We start from the raw sequence: 19,207 nt of genomic DNA, 5'->3' as shown, positions 1-19,207 counted from the left end.
TGCAAGATCAGATAACAGGAGACGTTTTAGTGCTTCAAAAAAAAGACAGTTTGGCTTTTGAAAGCTGATTCTTTGGGACCCCCCTCAGGCAATACGGCCTTTTTAGGGTGGGGGCGCCATCTTTTAACTCCATATTATAAACTTATCTTCACTATAAATTCTCATTTTTGCTTAAATTCAAGTCAAAATCAAATTTGTTGAACCATAAACGCACCTCATTACATGTAATGAATTTTCTTTCACTTTTTTTTTTGTCATTTTTTTTGCTCCTTTCAGGTGTGTTGCGCCCCCGCGCATGCGCAGTGCGCACGACCAGGTGACAAGCCCCTATGAGAATCCCGCGTGTGTTTCACTTAGTGTCCGGGACCAGAACCTTGCAGATGTCTATGTTGGACAGGATTGACTGGAGGGTGAGTTCATATTTCCAACATTCATAATTCATATCATAATTTAAAAGCATTAACTCATTTACCAGCTAAAATAACACATTAAAAAAATGACAGGACATTTAAAAAACACAAAGCAAGCCTTTTTTAAACTCCTTGTCTCTATCATTGACAAAATTTGGACGTTAATGGCCGTCATTCACCCTAAAATGCAGTTACTCATATATTTAATGTCTTTTTAAATGTTTGCACTTGCGTAATTATACACTATAACCATTTAATCACATTATAATGAAGTATTTTAGCATTTATGATTGATAAAAGGAACGAATTCCTTCCTTTTGACATGTTTTACAGCGTTTTCCAACACACACAGACAAAATAACCATTTGATCACATTATAATGAATTATTGCATCATTTTTTATTGATAAAATGAACGAATCCTTCCGTTTTGACATGTTTTACAGTGTTTCCAACACACACACACACACACACACACACACACACAAATATACACACTAACCATTTGATCACATAATGAATTATTTTAAAAGGAACAAATTCCTCCCTGTGGACATGTTTTACAGTGTTTTCCAACACACACACTAACCATTTGATCACATTATGATGAATTATTTTAGCATTTTTGATTGATAAAAGGAACGAATTCCTCCCTTTTGACATGTTTTACAGTGTTTTCCAACACACACACACACACAAGTACACACATAAATACACACAAATACACAAAAGGTGAGGCCACGCGTAATTAATGGCATGCTTTTAAGTCTCTCTGAGTGACGTCAAATTTTAATCAACACGCACTTGAGTTAATCTCAAGCATCTTTGCCGTTCCCATGAACGAACCTCGTTTAATCTGAGATTATAATCCAGACGATGGGATTTTTTTTAGTTACTCCTACATAGGAAAGAAAACGAAATTGTTTGGAGCGGGTTTTTTGTGTGTTTTTTGCAGGCTCGAGCTTCAAAGCGAGTTGGAAAATGCAAATGAGCTTTTTAAGGGGGAGGGTGGGGGGTCTTTGTGTTTAGCCCCTTGGGGCTTGTTGCACTTTTAAACAGGCTCATAATCACTGAGAAAATCCTTTAAATGCTAGAAATGCTCGTTTTTTTTAATCGTGAAGAGGTGCAGGATTTATCTGATGGAATTTAAGTTGTTATTTTTTTTGGATGGACGGTGATGGACAATTTGTGGGAGGAGCCAAATGGAATATTTTGATATAAGTAAGGCATTTTGGGAGATAATGATGTTTTCTGGGGATTAAATGGAAGATTTTCATTCCAATCTCATATAATATATATTTGTGGCAGTGAATGAAATTCACATTCAGTGTAAATCATATTGGAGATATTAATTGTGAAATGTATTTTGTTGAATTGAACTGTTTAATGCTTTTAGTGTCGTTATAACATAATCATGAGATTTAAAGCGTCACCATAAAGTGCACAAAAACAACAACAAATAAATTATAAATCAATCAAAAATCTAAAACAATAAAAATAAAAATCTAAAAAACAATTAATCAAAAATCAATAAATAAGTAAAATATTTTCAAAGTTGGTGTAAATTATCCTGCATTTTTCAATTTTTGTACTATATAAATCACATTTTTTAATTAAGTGTCACATATTGTAAAAATAAATCCTCCCCTTTTAATAAAAAAAACAATAACATCAATTTTTTTTAATATTTCAAATTCATCCTTCCTATTCATTCCTATCCACTTTTGCTTCTTTTTTTCAAATCTTTTCCTAACGCCGGACAGGCGCATCGTCCTCCTATTGGCCCATTTCTCTCAGCCAATCAGAATCCCCCCTCGTGGTTACTTGCCCTGTGACGTCACTTAACCCAACTACGCCCACTAGAAGCACTCCGAAGACTTTGAAGGACTCAAAAGTCAAAGCCGTGTTTTCCTCCATGAGAGGGAGTCAAGTTTCTTCAGTTAAATGCAAAGCCTCGCTCTTTTTTCTCCGCACACGCGACGAGCCGCCGATAAGAGAAAACGTCACGTTCAACCCCCCCTTCATTTCTTTTTTTTTACCTTCTTTTCCACGGAAAAGTCTCCGTTTGGATCGTTCTTCGTCGGGATCTTCCGCACCAAATTGGATTAACAGCACTTTATTATTCACTCTACTTGGTTTTTATTTTTATTTTGGGGGGGTGACAAACACTTTTTCCTCTCCCCGGAGGTCACCATGTTGTGGAAATTAGCAGACAACGTCAAATATGAGGATGATTGCGAGGTGAGTTTGAAGACGAGAAAGTGACGTATTTCAGGGGAGAAAAGTTAGAAATGTGGAAAAAAAAATCTTTTCACAGTGTTTTTTTTCCTATAGTTAAGTTTAATATAAAAGGTGTTTTGACATTTTTTGTCTATTCTATAATTAACTTTAGTATTTATAATGTTACAACCCATACTCATCCAGTCTAGATTGAGTTATAGTACATTCCCATTCATTAAAATACAAAAAAAATCTATCAAATAATACAAAAAACATACATAAATATCATATAATTTGACCAAACCTATGTACAAAGTATATATTTATTTATTTAGAAAAAAAGTGGGGTGCTCTGAGCTCATCTCTCCAACAACACCCCAAAAAACATAAAATATAATAACAAATTAATTAATTTAAATTAAAAACCACAATAAAATCAAGCTCATCTCTCCAACAACCCCAAAAAATATAAAATATAACAATAAATTCAATAATATAAATTAAATAACACAATAAAATCAAAGTTACCATCTAGTTGAAAAATCCCAAAAAGTTATAAAAATCCGCTCAATTTCTAAAATAAACCTTTAAAAGTATTTTCCTTCCTCCAGGAACGACACGACGGCGGTAGCAGCAATGGCAACCCGCGTTTGCCCCACCTGCCGGCGGTTAGCCAGCACCTGTACAGCCCGTCCCCGGCACTCTCCCACTCGGCCGGCTCGGACTTCCAGCCTCCCTACTTCCCGCCCCCTTACCAGCCACTCTCGTACCCGCAATCAGGCGATCCCTACGTCCACCTGGGCGACCCGTTTAGCCTCAACTCGCTGCACCAATCGCCGTCGTCTAATCACCACCAGCACCACCAGCAGCCGCCGCAGCAGCAACAACCTCAGCAGCAACCGTGGCCCGGGCCGGGGCGCCCGGGACAAGAGGGGTTGTCTGCCCACGGACGTGGAGGCTTAGCCGGCCACATTCTCGGCCTGGAGGCCGGCGGTGGTGGAGGATCATCCGGGCTGCGGAGGGAAGGCTTCCGCCGGCCGGAGCTTCTTCCACCGCACGTTCACAGCATCGAGGCGGCGGTGATCGGCGACGGCATGGCCATGCACGACATGGGACACGGGTTAGATGACGTGCAGGTGAGTTATATCCGAACCACACCCAATAGAGCATGACCGAGTGGACTTTATGTGATTTTTTTTGAATTTCCAATTTTTGGAAAACAACTTTATTTTAGCTTTATATTGACTTTGGCATTTAAAAAGAATGTGTTGTATGACTTTTGTACACATAAGTTATTATTTTTAATATATATTTTTTTAGCCCAATATTGACTTGGCATTTTTTTAAATGTGTTGTATGACTTTTGAACATATGATTATTATTTTTAATATACAAAATTATTTTAATATACATTTTTAGACCCAAATTGACTTGATATTTAAAAAAAATGCCGTATGACTTTTGAACATATGATAAGTCATTATTTTTCATATATATTTTTATTCCCATTGAAATACATTCAAATGAATCAAACAGAAATACACAAATGATGGTCCCCAATAATGCTCCAGGTTTTTAATTTTAATTTATAATATTTAAATCATAATTTCTTGGTCTAATTTTTCTGTTCTATTTTTCCACACAGCACGTGGATGACCACAGTATTATTATGGCGGACCAGACAGTCATCAAAAAAGGTGAGTTTACCCTCCGCACCATCAACGTTTTCTGTCCGGGTGTCGCTTCAAGTCAACAATTTTGGGTTAGAATCCCGATGGCATATTTTTGCATGGAAATCACTCGATTTTACAGATCCATACCCCGTCGAGTCCCCATCAGATATCTTGGAAATCTATTAAAATGTACTTAATATTTTTAAAAATCACCTGTTTGAACAAAACTATCCAACATTAAAGCCATATTTTTGGGTGAAAACATTTTTTTGTATTTTTTTGGGTGAAAACATTTTTATTTGTATTTTTTTTAGTCACATATACATCACAAAATAAAACTGCGTAGAAATGACGTTCAAATATTTGGTTCTCAAAAATGAACTTTGATTAAAAAAATAATCCAATGTGATGAAAAATGTCCAAAAATAAATATAATATAAATAGAAATACATACATTAGTGCTGAATTGACATTTTTTTGCCATTTAATTTGCCATTTAATAGCTGCTTCACCCCATTCAAAATGAATTGGACATCTATTCCCGTCAATGGCAGTCAAAAAAATAATCCTAAAAGATGACAAACCACATTTGACCAAAAAATGACGAATTTTTTAAGCCCCAAAAGCAACCAAATAACATAAATCACAAAAAAAGCTACTGTCAGACTCCCAATAGACCAAAAAATGGATTGGACATTTATCCCCGTCAATGGCAGCCCATAAACAAATCCTTAAAAAAATCAACAAATCTATTTTTAAAAACCCTACTCCCTTTTTTCCACCCAATTCTAATCCTCCAAAAAAATGTCGTCAATTTCCAATCACATGATCAAACATGATCACCAAAAAAATATAATAATTCAGCCCGTTTTAGCACATTTAGCTTCCGGGCCGATCCCAGCGGGGTGCGGCACCCTGGCTCGCACGTAAAGGAGGGCAATTCCGTCGTCATTTGTCGGGACACGAACGCTTTTGATTAAGGAGCTCGATTCCCAAAGCTTTTGTCATCGGGAGCCTATTAAATTGGCCTTTTGAGTCATAGTAACACAACATGTTGACTAAGAGCACATTTAATCCCAGAGAAACAAAAGTTATTTCCTCACGGAACTCGTGCCGCTTTACGATATGTCGTCAAACTCGTTGAAGAAGGCCGCAAGTGTGTGAAAATTTTAACCACACGGAACTAAAGACGGGGAAAAACAGGCGGAAAATAGTAAGGGTGTCAGACTCGGGTTGGTTAGATAGGATATTTAGATTTTTTTTGTATAAATGGATTAAAATAACTGGATTAAAAGCTCTGGATATTCAGTTTTTTATAGGTCTAAAACAATGTTTATTTTAGATTTTTTTAAATATATTTTTAGATTTTACAAAATGATTTTTGAACTAAAAACACAGAAAAAATGGATTAAAAAATGACAATTATTGATTTAAAAGAGGGAAAATCAGGAAATTTAGTATACATCTATACTTATCATTTTAATTTGATCCTAAAATAGAAAGTCGGCACTCATGGTGGACTTTCCCGGGCCGCACAAAATCATCTGGCGGGCCAGATTTGGCCCCCAGGCCACCACTTTGACACAGGTGCCCTAGCTATTAGTGATTGGTTGTGATTTTTCTGTATCACTTTGTATTAAAAAAATAGATCAAAATAGACAAAAGTACATTGCTATCCATTTATTTGGGAAACTGTGACCCGGTGATTTGAGTGGTTAGCACATCTGCCTCACAGCTCTGGGGTCCTGGGTTCAAATCCAGGTTGCTCCACCTGCATGGAGTTTACGTGTTCTCCCCGACCAGTGTGGGTTTTCTTTGGGTACTCTAGTTCCCTCCCACATTCCAAAAAAAACATGCATCCCAAACTATGAAAAATAGTGCGACTTATAGTCCAGAGAATGCGCCCTGGAAACTCATTTTTAAGACTCAAAAACAAACTGGAGATCATTTTTTTTTTACTCCAAGGTCACAAGATGTTGTCAATTTGAATGGGCATGACAAAAAAGATGTGAAAAAAATCCAAATGCAGCCGGATGGGAAGATGCGATGACTCATGGCGTCCTGTTCCCACGCCGCCGGGCACGCCACGGGCACGCCGCGGTCTTCCCCCCCCCCCCCCCCCCCGAGACGGCGGGCGGCACGTGTGACTTGTTGTGTGATTTTTTTGTCTCAGTATTAGGACTGCGAGGGGCCAGGAGCTTTGATCGCGTACAGAGGACTTGTTATCAGGGGGGCATCGTTGGCGGTGAGGATTGGTCGCCGGCGACGCCATTTTATCATTTGTCTTAGTGTGCCGTGCCGTGCTTTTGTGTGTGCGTGTAGTTAAATGTCGTCGGACTGATTCCCAGGGTTGTAAAATAGCGATTTATAATTTAAAAAAATTATGGTGGCCCAGTGGATAAGTGGTTAGAATGTCGGCCTCGCAGTTCTGGGGCCGTGGGTTTGATTCCAGGTTGTCTTGGAGTCTGCATGTTCTCCCCTAGGGTGTGTAGGGTTATTTCTGGGTACTAAGGTTTCCTTTCACTTCCTAAAAAATATGCATGCTAAGCTAATTGTAGGCTAAATTGCGGCTAGCATGCTAAGCTAATTGTAGGGTAAATTTCGACTAGCTGTGATTGGTTGTTTGTATCTTTGTGCCCTGTGATTGGCTAGGCTATTTATTCAGGGTGGGTGTTGTTAGATGGGATGGGCTACAGCACCCCCCGCGAACCTTGTGAGTGAATGAATATATATTTTTTATATTTTTATTATTTTGAGTATTTCATTATATTTGGGTAACATTTGAGTACATTTTGCGAATATTTGAGTACATTTTGCTAATATTTGAGTACATTGTGATAATATTTAAGTATATTTTGCTCATATTTGAGTACATTTTGCTAATATTTAGCAAATATTTGCATTACACAAGTAATCGGCCATATTTTGCTGAAAGTTGTTGATATAGTTTTGTGGGTTTTTTGTGGGAATTTCATTCAAATTTAGGATTTGGCTAAAGTAGAAATAAAAGTACTACCCTTTTTCCCAGACTTTAGCAGTAGCACTTTTTTCTTCGTGTGTTTCTTCAAAAAATGCGACTTGTCATTTTCTCTTACTTTTGACTGACTGCCAATCACTTATGTTGTACTATTTTTTTCAGGACCTGTGACCCTCCCCAAAGGCAACACGTTGGGCCTCCCCTTCCAGAAGGAATCCCTTCTTCTGGGTATGGTGTCCAACCCCACCGAGGTCTTCTGTTCGGTCCCGGGTCGTCTGTCCCTGCTGAGCTCCACCTCCAAGTACAAGGTGACGGTGGCTGAAGTCCAGAGGCGACTTTCGCCGCCCGAGTGCCTCAACGCGTCGCTGCTGGGCGGAGTTTTACGCAGGTCGGACAACCTTTCAAAGACTATCATATAATAACAGTCTGTTTTTTGGTCTTGTTGATAGCAGGCTTTTTAGCTTAGTATGCTAACATTTGGACAGAAATACACTACTACACACTAAATTTTGGGATTTGGATGAATTATTGCATTCATTTTTGACACTACTTATCCTCATTAGGGTCAGGGCGGCACGCTCTAAAGCACTGGTGTCAAAGTGGCGGCCCGGGGGCCAAATCTGGTCCGCCGCATCAGTTTGTGCGGCCCAGGAAAGTCAATCATGAGTGCCGACTTTTTGTTATAGGATCAAATTCAAATTAAGAGTATAGATGTATATTAAATTTCCTGATTTTTCCCCCTTTTAAATCCATAATTGTCATTTTTTATCATTTTCTCAGTGTTTTTAGTTCAAAAAGAATTTTGCTAAATCTAAAAATATATTGAAAAAAATCTAAAATACATTTTTTTAGATCTATAAAAACTGAATACTCCGAACTTTTAATCCACTTCTTTGAATCCATCCATTAATTTGAACAATTGGCAGTTATGCACAAACTTGCTCATAAACCGACTATAACACACACAAGTATTTTATTTTATGACTATTCTTAAGCCGCACACTTTTATCCTACTCTCTGCCAACTTTTTAAAACCAGTTTCCCCCAAAAAACACTTTCCGTCACAACAAAGTATAATTTTGAGTTAAGAGCTTCCATCCAGAGCCAAATAAACTCTTATATCAAGGCACTACTACAAAAATATACAACGTCAACACTTGGAAAAGGGTCAAAAACATGTTAAATGTGCTTTGTGGGGAATTTCCTCAGCCTCCCTATGCTATACGTGTAAATATATGTGTATATGTGTGTGTACATTATGTATGTGTGTATATTTGTGTGTACTTTTGAGACAGTCCAATACACACCAGACTCCCCTGACTAGAGTTTTTGTGCTTAAAACGCACGTTTTCTTCTTCCCATGTGCCCGGAAATCTTGCTGACACACAAACATACACACCCACACACACCCACACACAAGCATTTTTTTAAGTAGGTCATTTAGCAACGAGGTGGGCTATCACAGGGGGGGTGACGGAGCAAAGATGGGGGGCGCCATTCATGCAGAAGATTGCATTGTGGGGGTGTCTTTTGTGTGTGTGTGTGTTGTTTAAAAAAGTGTGTATTCATTTGTGTGTCATCAGGCGCTGATAAAAACTCGCGTGGGTGACAAATTCCAGAGCTGTCAGGTGTATTTTTTTATGAATATGATTTCATAAAATGTTTGGAATTGGTCCAAGGCGGCTTAGTGTGGAAGAGAAGAAGGTAGCGTTGTTCTCACGCTTTAATGTCAGCGGATGCTAGTTTTAATAGCTTCTTAGCGATGGCTTCTTGACAGGTGGTAGTAAACGTATGTATTTGAGCTCAGGTGTGTACACACCTGTTTTTTTATGGTTGTATAGGGTTTCGTTTAGAGGGAGTTGAGGACATTTGGTTTGGTGTGCCTCAGAGATGTGTACTTGGTATGATAGTATTTGGGTTAGTGTATGTAGGCGGGGCTATTGTAGTGTGTAAGGTTGTAGTATTTGTATGTGAATGAATAATATTCTACTTTTTGATACATTTTAACGGGGCTTTTCTCTTTAAAAAAGGAATTGAGTGCTTTTATGAGTGGTTAGTGCATAGGCCTCACAGTTCTGGGGTACTGGGTTAAAATCCAGGTTGGTATATCAGTGTAGAGTTTGCATGTTCTTGTCAGGGCCTGCGTGGGTTTCCTCCGGGTACTCCAGTTTCCTCCCACATTCCAAAAACGTGCATGCTAGGCTAGCTGGCTAACACTAAATTGTATATGTATGTATGTGTATATGTATGTATATATATATGTGTATATGTACATATAAGTATGTGTATATGCATATGTATATATATGTATGTGTATATGTATGTATATATATGTGTATATGTATATGTACATATAAGTATGTGTATATGCATATGTATATATGTGTATATGTATGTATATATATGTATGTGTATATGGATGTATATATATGTGTATATGCATATGTATATATGTGTATATGTATGTATATATATGTATGTGTATATGGATGTATATATATGTGTATATGTATGAATATATATGTGTATATTTATATGTACATATAAGTATGTGTATATGAATGTATATATGTGTATATGTATGTATATATATGTGTGTGTGTATATGTATATGAATATATGTGTGAATGTGTGTATATGTGTATATATATATATATATATATATATATATATATATATATATATATATATATATATATATATATATATATATATATATATATATATATATATATATATATATATATATATATATATATATATATATATATATATATATATATATATATATATATATATATATATATATATATATACATATATATACATATATATACATATATATATATATATATATATATATATATATATATATATATATATATATATATATATATATATATATATATATATATATATATAATATATATATATATATATATATATATATATAATTTCAGCAACACGCTTATTTATTTATATATGTATTCATGTATTTATTTATTTATTAACTTATTTATTACCAATCTCTTTAAGTCTAAAATGTATTTCTCTGTGTCTGTATTCTCACCCTCTTGCTACTATGACAACCAAATTTCCCGAATACGGTATCCAATCCAATCCAATATACTAATAAATAAGTAGTGATGTCTAATCAGACTACCTAATGAGATACGCTATCTTAAAAATGGAATGTGATATTCTTTTTTGGAAATATTTGCTTTAAAATGTCAGCTTGTTTGTGTTTACAGAGCCAAATCGAAAAACGGTGGCCGCTCACTGCGAGAAAAACTGGACAAAATCGGTCTTAACCTACCAGCGGGAAGACGGAAGGCGGCAAACGTCACTCTGCTAACGTCGCTAGTGGAAGGTGAGATGCGTCGCCGCCGCGTTTTCGTCGTCCGCTGTAATTAGCGAGCGGCTGGAATGCTGCCACAATAAAGCGAGAATGTGGGAACGGCGTGAGCGCCGTGCCCTGAACGCCACTCATGGTTGACATTCTTAGCAATTGAACAAAAACACGGAAACTCCAACTCTTTAAAACCAAGTCCTTGCAGACCCACTAAACCAGGGGTGGGCAAACTTTTGGGCCCAGGGGGGGGTCCACATTGACTTTAAAAATGTGACAGATGGGCCGGGTCAGTACAAGATATGACAACATATAAAAAAGTGCATCCGTTAACAGTACATATGAAACATAATCAGAAAAAAAGGACTCAAGTATTAACATACTCATCACTCATCATTAAAGTAAAAAGTATAAAGTACAAAGTAAAGTAAAAAGGAATGTATTAAGAAATATTAAAATGTCATTTAAAAAAGATAGAAGGCCTGTAAAACACCAAAAACAAATAAGAGTGGACAGAACTACTGCCACTGGCTTCTGCGGGACGGCGCCATCTTGGGTAAAAAAAAAAAAAATATAATAAATAAATTAAAAATAAAAAAAAAATAAAAAAAAATTGGACAACGGGCCGGATTAATGAGCCTAACGGGCCGGATGTGGCCCGCGGGCCGTAGTTTGCCCACCGACTCCGGGGGCCCTGGCCGTAGCAACTTCTTAGCTCCGCCCCTGCCGTGTCAACAAACAAGTAATCCAATTCATTCCGCTTTTATCGCCCGTCCATCTTTTCTTTTGGACCTCACCGTTGTAAACACGGGTGGGCGGGGCCTATTTTTAGCCCCGCGGCCATGATGGTCACAAGAACGTTGCATCTTCGCTTTGATCCAAAAGTCTGATGACCGTGGTTATTTTTGGGCAATGGACCGCGTGAATACGTCCTTGTTATCGGGCGCGGGGTTGTTTGCCGCCGGGTTCGACTTTGGCGGCGGCCTGGCGGCTTTCGTAGAAGCGCTTTCTCACGACTGTTTCGTCCTCTCCTTCAGGCGAAGCCGTTCATCTAGCCCGTGATTTTGGATACGTGTGCGAGACGGAGTTCCCCGCCAAGGCCATCGCCGAGTACTTGGGACGGCCGCACGCCGAACGCAACGAGGTCAACTCGCGCAAGAATATGCTACTAGCTGCCAAGTGAGTTGGTTTTCATTTGGGGAAGTTTGTCGGGGTGTCTGTGATTGGTCGCCATTGATAGTTAGAGGTGCTGGGCGTCCAATCAAAAAAAAAAACATGACCGGACGTTTGGTCGCCGGTCTTTTGGTCGCCGGTCAAATGTATTCAGATATTAAACAGTACTTAATTATTAAACAGTACTTAGATATTAGACAGTACTTCGATATTGAATAGTACTTAGATATCAAACAGTACTTCGATATTAAACAGTACTTTGACATTGAATAGTACTTAGATATTAAACAGTACTTCGATATTAAACAGTACTTCGACATTGAATAGTACTTAGATATTAAACAGTACTTAGATATTAAACAGTACTTAGATATTAAACAGTACTTAGATATTAAACAATACTTAGATATTAAACAGTACTTGGGTATTAAACAGTACTTGGGTATTAAACAGTACTTGGATATTAAACAGTACTTAGATATCAAACTGTACTTAGATATTAAACAGTTCTTAGATATCAAAAAGTACTTAGATATCAAACAGTACTTAGATATTAAACAGTACTTTGACATTAAACAGTACTTAGATATTAAACAGTACTTAGATACTAAACAGTACTTAGATACTAAACAGTACTTCGATACTAAACAGTACTTCGATATTAAACAGTACTTAGATATTAAACAGTACTTAGATACTAAACAGTACTGTATCTTTTCAAGTAAAAAAAAACAACCCAAAAAACTGAATGCAAAAAATGAAACCTTTCCAGGCAAATCTGCAAGGAGTTCACCGACCTACTAACACAGGACCGGTCCCCGTTGGGCAACTCACGTCCGGCGCCCATCTTGGAACCGGGCATCCAGGGGTGCTTGACCCACTTCAGCCTGATCAGCCACGGCTTCGGCTCGCCGGCTATCTGCGCCGCCATGACGTCGCTGCAAAACTACCTGAACGAGGCCCTCAAACACGTGGACAAGATGTACCTGAACTCCGACGCTCAGGGGGGCGCCGATGGGGTCGGCAAATCCTCCGACAAACTGGACAAGCACAGGAAATGAAACCATTAACCCCCCTCCTCAACACTGTGGACCCCCCCCTCCCGTGAACTTCAAATGCCCCGCCCCCAACCTCCTTACAATCAAGTATTGTCTAAAATAATATAGTCGCCATTTTCCAACACTTAAACTTGGATTTCCGCCACTTTAAGATGCTACATTCTTTATTTTTGTGGTTTTTTTGTTTCTATTTTGACTTGAAATACAGAGAAACACATTTGAGGAATGTTGTTTCTTGAAAGACTTTGAGCGTAATGCTCGTATTCGGAAGGAAGCGAGCTAGCCGGAAAACTAGCTACAAGCTAGCTACTAATGACATGACTTGGAAAAACAAGTTTTTTTGTCCCGTTTTAATTGTTTTTTCTGTTTTTACATGGTTAAAAGTGACAAATTCTACTTTTTAACAAGTTAGGTTTTCAATTTTACGTGTTAAATTTGTGGCTTTTCAGTTTTAACACACCAAAATTCACATTGTTGTGATAAAAAAAGCTTCACATTTTACACAATCAGTTTTAACATGACAAAATTATAGTTTTAAAGTAACTATTTTACAGAGATAAATTCCTACATAACCTTTAACATCTTCAGGTCAACTTTAACATAACAACAAATGACTTTTCCATTGAAAAGTGACAATTCCAGCGTAAAAAGTCACACAATTCACGCTTTAAAGTAATGAGTTCTGCATTTAACGCGATACGCTTGAACACAACGCGTTTCATGGCATTTCTCTCACTTTAACGTGATTACTTTCACATCATGAGTGTCACTTCTTGACAAATTAGAACGTCAAACCACGACAAATTTGTCTTTCGGACAGCTAGCATCGCTCTTTTAGCTAACAAAGCTAACAAAGCTACTCGTAGCGCTCGTTTTGTTGTTGTTTTTTTTGTTTTTTTTTCTCCCCCCATCGAGAGGACATCATTTCAAAATGAGTCGCTTTGAGCTCCTCCTCCTTCCTCCTCTTCCTCCTCCTCCTCATCCTCCTCGTCAACGGCGTCTGGAGGCAAATCCTCTGATTTCCTGTGTCTCGACGGACTCGCAAATAAGGACCAACCCCCCCCACCCCCGTTGTTGTTTTGATGAGAACGAACATTATTGTTATTATTACTCGTGCTTCGTTTTGTGCCGTTTGAACGAACGGCTCACACAACCGAATCCTCCATTTTGACCGTCTTAAAGGAGACATTCTATAGTATACCGTATTTTCTGGACTATAAGTCGCTTTAGGGTCATTCATTTAGACAAGACTGGGGTGGTTTAAACACTAAAAAAATGATTGACAGGGAGTCAGGAACATTTTGAGGATTACATTATCGACTCTTGTTGGTCTATTTTTGGTCATAAATACGTTTTTGAGCCTTAAAGTTAAAACAATTCGGCATAAAACAAAAAAAAGCATCTTGGTATTCCTCCAATGATGTTTTTACCTCCTTTTTGTATGTTTTTATGATAAAATTGATGGGTGGAGTCGATAATATTCTGTGGTAAAAGTAGAACTCGTGGTGCGTTGACTGCAGTCGGAAATTGCCTGGAGATTTTTTTCCATTTTTAGCAAGACTGTATTACAGTAAAAAAAATAATCCATATTGTAAGAACGCTAACATTTTTTTATTCACAAAATTACATATTTTCACCATGTTTACTATAATTAGCAGCCGAAAATGTGATTTATAGTCCGTAAAATGCGGTATTTTTGGAACCCCCTTGCAACATTTTCCGTCATAAAACGTCACCTTTAAAATGTTCATTTGTTACCACAATAATGTGTTCATCCTTTTAGTATTTAAAAAAAATATTGATGAGTTTACTCCTGCGTGTGTGTGTATGTTGTGAGCATGTGAAAAAAAATGTAAATATTTCTTTCTAATTAGACCCAAAACATAGAATTTTATGCCCCTCCCCCCCTGACAAGCTTTTCCCCAGATGTAAATATTTTTTTTAATTTATGTTGTAATTTAACGGGCTGTCTTTTTTTGTGTAAATAACGCTGACGTTTTATTTTTTTGTTGTTTTTCTCTCGGTGTGTGGTTTTTACGACGACGTGTTTTATAACAAACGGGTTAGTTTTCTATCGAGTAGCGAGTTAGCCAACGAGCATGTTATTTTTTGTCTTTGTTTTGAGCAAAAAAAGATTTAAAAATAGCATCAAAATAAACCATTCAAGCTCGAGGAAGACTCACATGGTTCTTTTCAAAATAAAAAAAAATCATAAAAAGACAAAATTCCCCATTGTAAAAAAAGGATTGGTCACATTTCTGGGTTATAATTGCTATAAATACCCAACCAGACGATAAAAAAATATGTTTATGTAAGATTAGTCAATTTTGATGTCTTTTAAGAGCTTTTGGCGAGTTTTATGACCTTTGACCTCGGGCTTTCTGCCTGGGAAAGCACTCGTTATTCGCTAACGTAACATTTAGCGTGTGCGTGTTCGCCAGGCTATTTTGGAGCCTCTCCCTTTTTTAGAACCGGTCGGACCGGACGCGATCGGCGCTTTGACGACCGGTCGAGCTCGACAAAACACGGGGGTGATTGATGGGATCTTTCGGCAGGTCTTTGTACGACGATTGACGTAAAAACTTTGGCTATGGCGGAGTGTCGTGCAGATTTAGTGGTCTTAATGGGAAAATTCAAGGTTAATATTGCATGGGATGGACAAAATATATGGATTTTTAATTTTTGGGCTATTTGAAAAAGTGATTTTTTGAAAAATGGGGGTCTATTGGAATCTGACAGCTGTTTTTGACCACCATAAAAAAATTCAACTCTCTATGTTGAACGGTTTGGACAAACTTAGCGAGAGAATCTTAACATACACACAAAAAAATCACTTTTTTGGTTCTTAGTTACGTCATTCACCTTTAAATCCATGTTTTGAAAGCATAGGTTCACCCAGATTTCCGCTGACCTCCATTACGTCTTCTCCGTCATCTCTCTTTTATTGTGAAAGGGCGAGCAAGCTTCCTCTCATACCGCGGCGCGTGATTTTTCATTTTCTACGATGGAACAGCTACTAAGTGTGACCAAAAGCGTCCTATTGTTTGCTAGTAAAACTCCAAAAGGGTGAAACTAGCTAACAAAGAAGGTTCTACATTCGAGAAAAGGCATTTTTCCACTTCAACAAGTTTCTCTAATCTGATTCGTTAGATTCGGTATTCGCCGTTTTAAATGGATTTGGACATGATGGTCACCATATTCAGATGGAAGTTATAGATGACATCAGAAGCTAATTTTGCGCTAATTTTAAACTCACCCCAACGTATAACCACGATAATATATGACCGTATTTTCTGGACTATAAATCACACTGTTTTCCATAGTTTGTCTGTACCCGCAATTAATACTCAAGTACAGTAAACCCAAATATTTAATTTAATTGACATGACTTGGGAAAATACATTTTTTTGTCATGTTGTAATTGTTTTTCCTGTTTTTATATAGTTAAAAGTGACAAATTCTACTTTTTAACAAGTTAAGTTTTAAATTTATTAGAATATTTAATTCATGTAGACCAAATATGGCAGTGAAAATTGACAAATTGCAAAGTAAGGTCACCCCTATAATAACTACAAATTTAATGTTTAAAATTTTGTTTTTATTCAACGCTGAGTTTTAATAGCAAGTGGAACACAATGTTAATTTTCACATTTTTCTGAATTAAAAACATTAATAAATTGATAATTAACAAATTAATAATTAGAAAACAAATTGCGGGCCACCTATTGGCCGAATTTGGCCCGCATTCCACTGCTTTTCTACCTGTAATGTGAACAAATTGAAGGAAAAGTTTAACTCCAGACAAAGTAAATGTGGCAATTAAATGGGGGATATGGGGGGGGGGGGGGGGGGAGCCTAATGGGTTCACAGCCTAATCCCAAAGGAAACGGGGGAAGGAATTAATCTAAATTACAAGGATGAGTCTGGACTATATTGTGTGTGTGTATGTATATGTGTGTATATGTGTGTGTGTGTGTGTTTGAGGAGGGGGGTGCCGGAGTTCCAAAGGGAGGGGAAGCGCCTGTTTTTTTTTGAAAGGGGGCGAGTGGGGGTCATTTTTTTTCTCTCTCAACAATTAGCCGGCGAGCGGACCCCTCGGACCCCAGCGCCCCTCCCCCACCCGCAGACAACAGATGTTGGCGTTTCTCAGGGAATCTTGCCGACCTGATGCCGTGACATCATCATCATCATCATCACCCGTCATTGATGAGCAAGACCGCCATTTTATTGTCTTCATGGAAAGGTAGTATGCCGATTTATATCGATGACTCGAGTCGGATGGGGGGCGGGGGGGATCACGCCGGGGTCATGATGGGTGGCTTCGTCACGCCAGCCAATCACATCGCTTGTTGTATTTGACCTCTAAATTGTCCGTAAATGATTGACAAATGCGTCGTCGGTCATAAGATGATGGCGATGAAATTGCGGCCTTTTTCGAGATTGTGACTTTGGGCCTCCATTTTTTTGTGTGGTTTGAATGCGGGATATTTTGAATGTTAATGTCTGAATGGTAACTTTGGACTTTTGTTGATTAAAATTATAGATACAGATTTTATTGGGCATACATTAATATAATTGAATTTTTTTAATGGATTTACATTCAATTCACAGTTCTGAGGTCAAAGGTCAAGGGTTTGAGTTTGTAGTTCTCCCATGGCTTTTCTCAGGGTACTCTGGTTACCTCCCACATGCCGAAAAATGCATGTTAGGCTAGCTAGCTAAATCAAAGTGTGTCAAAGTGGCGGCCCGTGGGCCAAATCTGGCCCGCCGCATCATTTTTTGTGGCCCGGGAAAGTCGATCATGAGTGCCGACTTTCTGTTTTAAGAAATTTAAATGAAGAATATAGATGTATATTAAATTTCCTGATTTTTCCCCCTTTTAAATCAATAATTGTAATTTTTTAATCCATTTTTGCTGTGTTTTTAGTTCATAAATCAGTTTGTAAAATCTAAAAATAGCTCTAAAAAAGCTAAAATAAACATTGTTTTAGATCTATAAAAAACTGAATATTCAGGGATTTTAATCCACTTCTTTTAATCCATTTATATAAAAAAAATCAAAATATTATATCTAAAATGGTCCCGCCCACATGAAATCAAGTTGACGTCTCCCTATGTCCTCCCATTGGCCGCCCACCGATTAAGACCATCCCCTCACCTGGTACCCATAAATTGACTAGCTCCAGCACCCCCTGTAACCTTTATGAGAATGAACTATTCAGACAATGAATGAATGCTCCCGACTAGAATGGCAAACCTGTCTTTTAAGAATGGAAATAAGCCCCTCCCCCTCCTCCAATGCCACCCCTGGTGGATCCGCCTACAAAATCACTTTAAAGTGACATATTTTCCTTCACAAGTCGACAAAACTCTCGAATAACTCGCCGACAGAGCGACTCGACGGGCGTCCGTTAGTCACGACGCGTCGGGGAAGGCGTAGCGTAGCGAGAATTACCCGAACGAAAGCCACTTTGAAGGCCACTCTGACGGCAAATGCTTCCAGTATGGGGTGAATCATTGTAAAACCGCATTCATTTCCTGCATGTGTTTATCCAAAGAGGAGGATGAGATACAAAGCCGGTCCAGACTTGTTTGTAGCGTAGACGGCGGTGCATGTTCGTGCGCTACGTTTTGTGTGTGTTGTGCATGTGTGTGTGTGTGTGTGTGTGTGTGTGTGTGTGTGTGTGTATTTGTGTGTGTGTGTGTGTGTGTGTGTGTTAGGAAATAAGGACGAACTTACCCAACTGTGGGAAAGCAACTGGAAGTAACACTTTGCATCTTAGCCTGCTTATCACGAACATGCGGTGCATATCTATGGCACATGTGTCAAAGTGGCGGCCCGGGGGCCAAATGTGGCCCGCCGCATCATTTTGTGTGGCCCGGGAGAGTGCTGACTTTGTGTTTTAGGATCAAATTTGAATGAAGAGTATAGATGTATATTAAATTTCATGATTTTCGCCCTTTTTAATCAATAATTGTCATTTTTTAATATATTTTTTCTGTGTTTTTCGTTTAAAATCAGGTAAATCATGAGTGCAGACTCTCTGTTTTAGGATCAAATTCAAATGAAGAGTAAAAAAAATCATATTGTGAAAATAGAACAACATTTAGTCAAAAAAAAGTTTGGTGAAAGACGGTATAATTTTTTTGAGGGGGTTGTTTAATTGGAGCAAAAATTAAAACTACTAATATATATTGTATTCACTAAAAATAAGCATTTTTGAATAAATAGAAACAAATTAATACGCCAATTTTTCAAAATTTTGTCATAAAATGTTAAACTAGCACTTATTATTGCAACCATTCATTTGTTGACCCTCCCAATCCAATTAAATTGGTCATCTGGCT

The 19,207-nt window shown here is 37.8% G+C and overlaps 1 protein-coding gene across 4 annotated transcripts; it reads left to right on the top strand.

Moving 5' to 3' along the window:
- Positions 1-284: 284 nt before the first annotated feature.
- tfap2c (transcription factor AP-2 gamma (activating enhancer binding protein 2 gamma)) lies at positions 285-14,124 on the top strand. Of its 4 annotated transcripts, none has more exons than XM_077727174.1 (8): positions 285-410; positions 3,241-3,765; positions 4,275-4,326; positions 6,476-6,547; positions 7,442-7,667; positions 10,531-10,649; positions 11,666-11,807; positions 12,574-14,124. In XM_077727174.1, exons 1-8 carry the CDS (start codon positions 330-332, stop codon positions 12,860-12,862), a joined length of 1,506 nt encoding a protein of 501 aa, XP_077583300.1. In that variant the 5' UTR covers positions 285-329; the 3' UTR covers positions 12,863-14,124. The 4 variants fall into 4 exon arrangements, with proteins under 4 accessions (XP_077583300.1, XP_077583302.1, XP_077583301.1 ...); XM_077727175.1 differs by lacking the exon at positions 285-410 and adding an exon at positions 2,319-2,650; XM_077727176.1 differs by lacking the exon at positions 6,476-6,547.
- Positions 14,125-19,207: the final 5,083 nt, after the last annotated feature.

The sequence above is a fragment of the Stigmatopora nigra genome, chromosome 10, assembly GCF_051989575.1.
Source record: "Stigmatopora nigra isolate UIUO_SnigA chromosome 10, RoL_Snig_1.1, whole genome shotgun sequence".
In the NCBI taxonomy this organism is placed as follows: domain Eukaryota; kingdom Metazoa; phylum Chordata; class Actinopteri; order Syngnathiformes; family Syngnathidae; genus Stigmatopora; species Stigmatopora nigra.
This window is presented reverse-complemented; position numbering and strand designations above follow the sequence as displayed.

Bases quoted from the DNA above. Each gene is read 5' to 3' on its own strand.
- tfap2c (XM_077727174.1), top strand. From the start codon at position 330: ATGAGAATCCCGCGTGTGTTTCACTTAGTGTCCGGGACCAGAACCTTG. The intron at 7,668-10,530 runs GTCGGACAACCT...TTGTGTTTACAG, and splicing joins CTGGGCGGAGTTTTACGCAG to AGCCAAATCGAAAAACGGTG. The intron at 11,808-12,573 runs GTGAGTTGGTTT...AAACCTTTCCAG, and splicing joins AATATGCTACTAGCTGCCAA to GCAAATCTGCAAGGAGTTCA.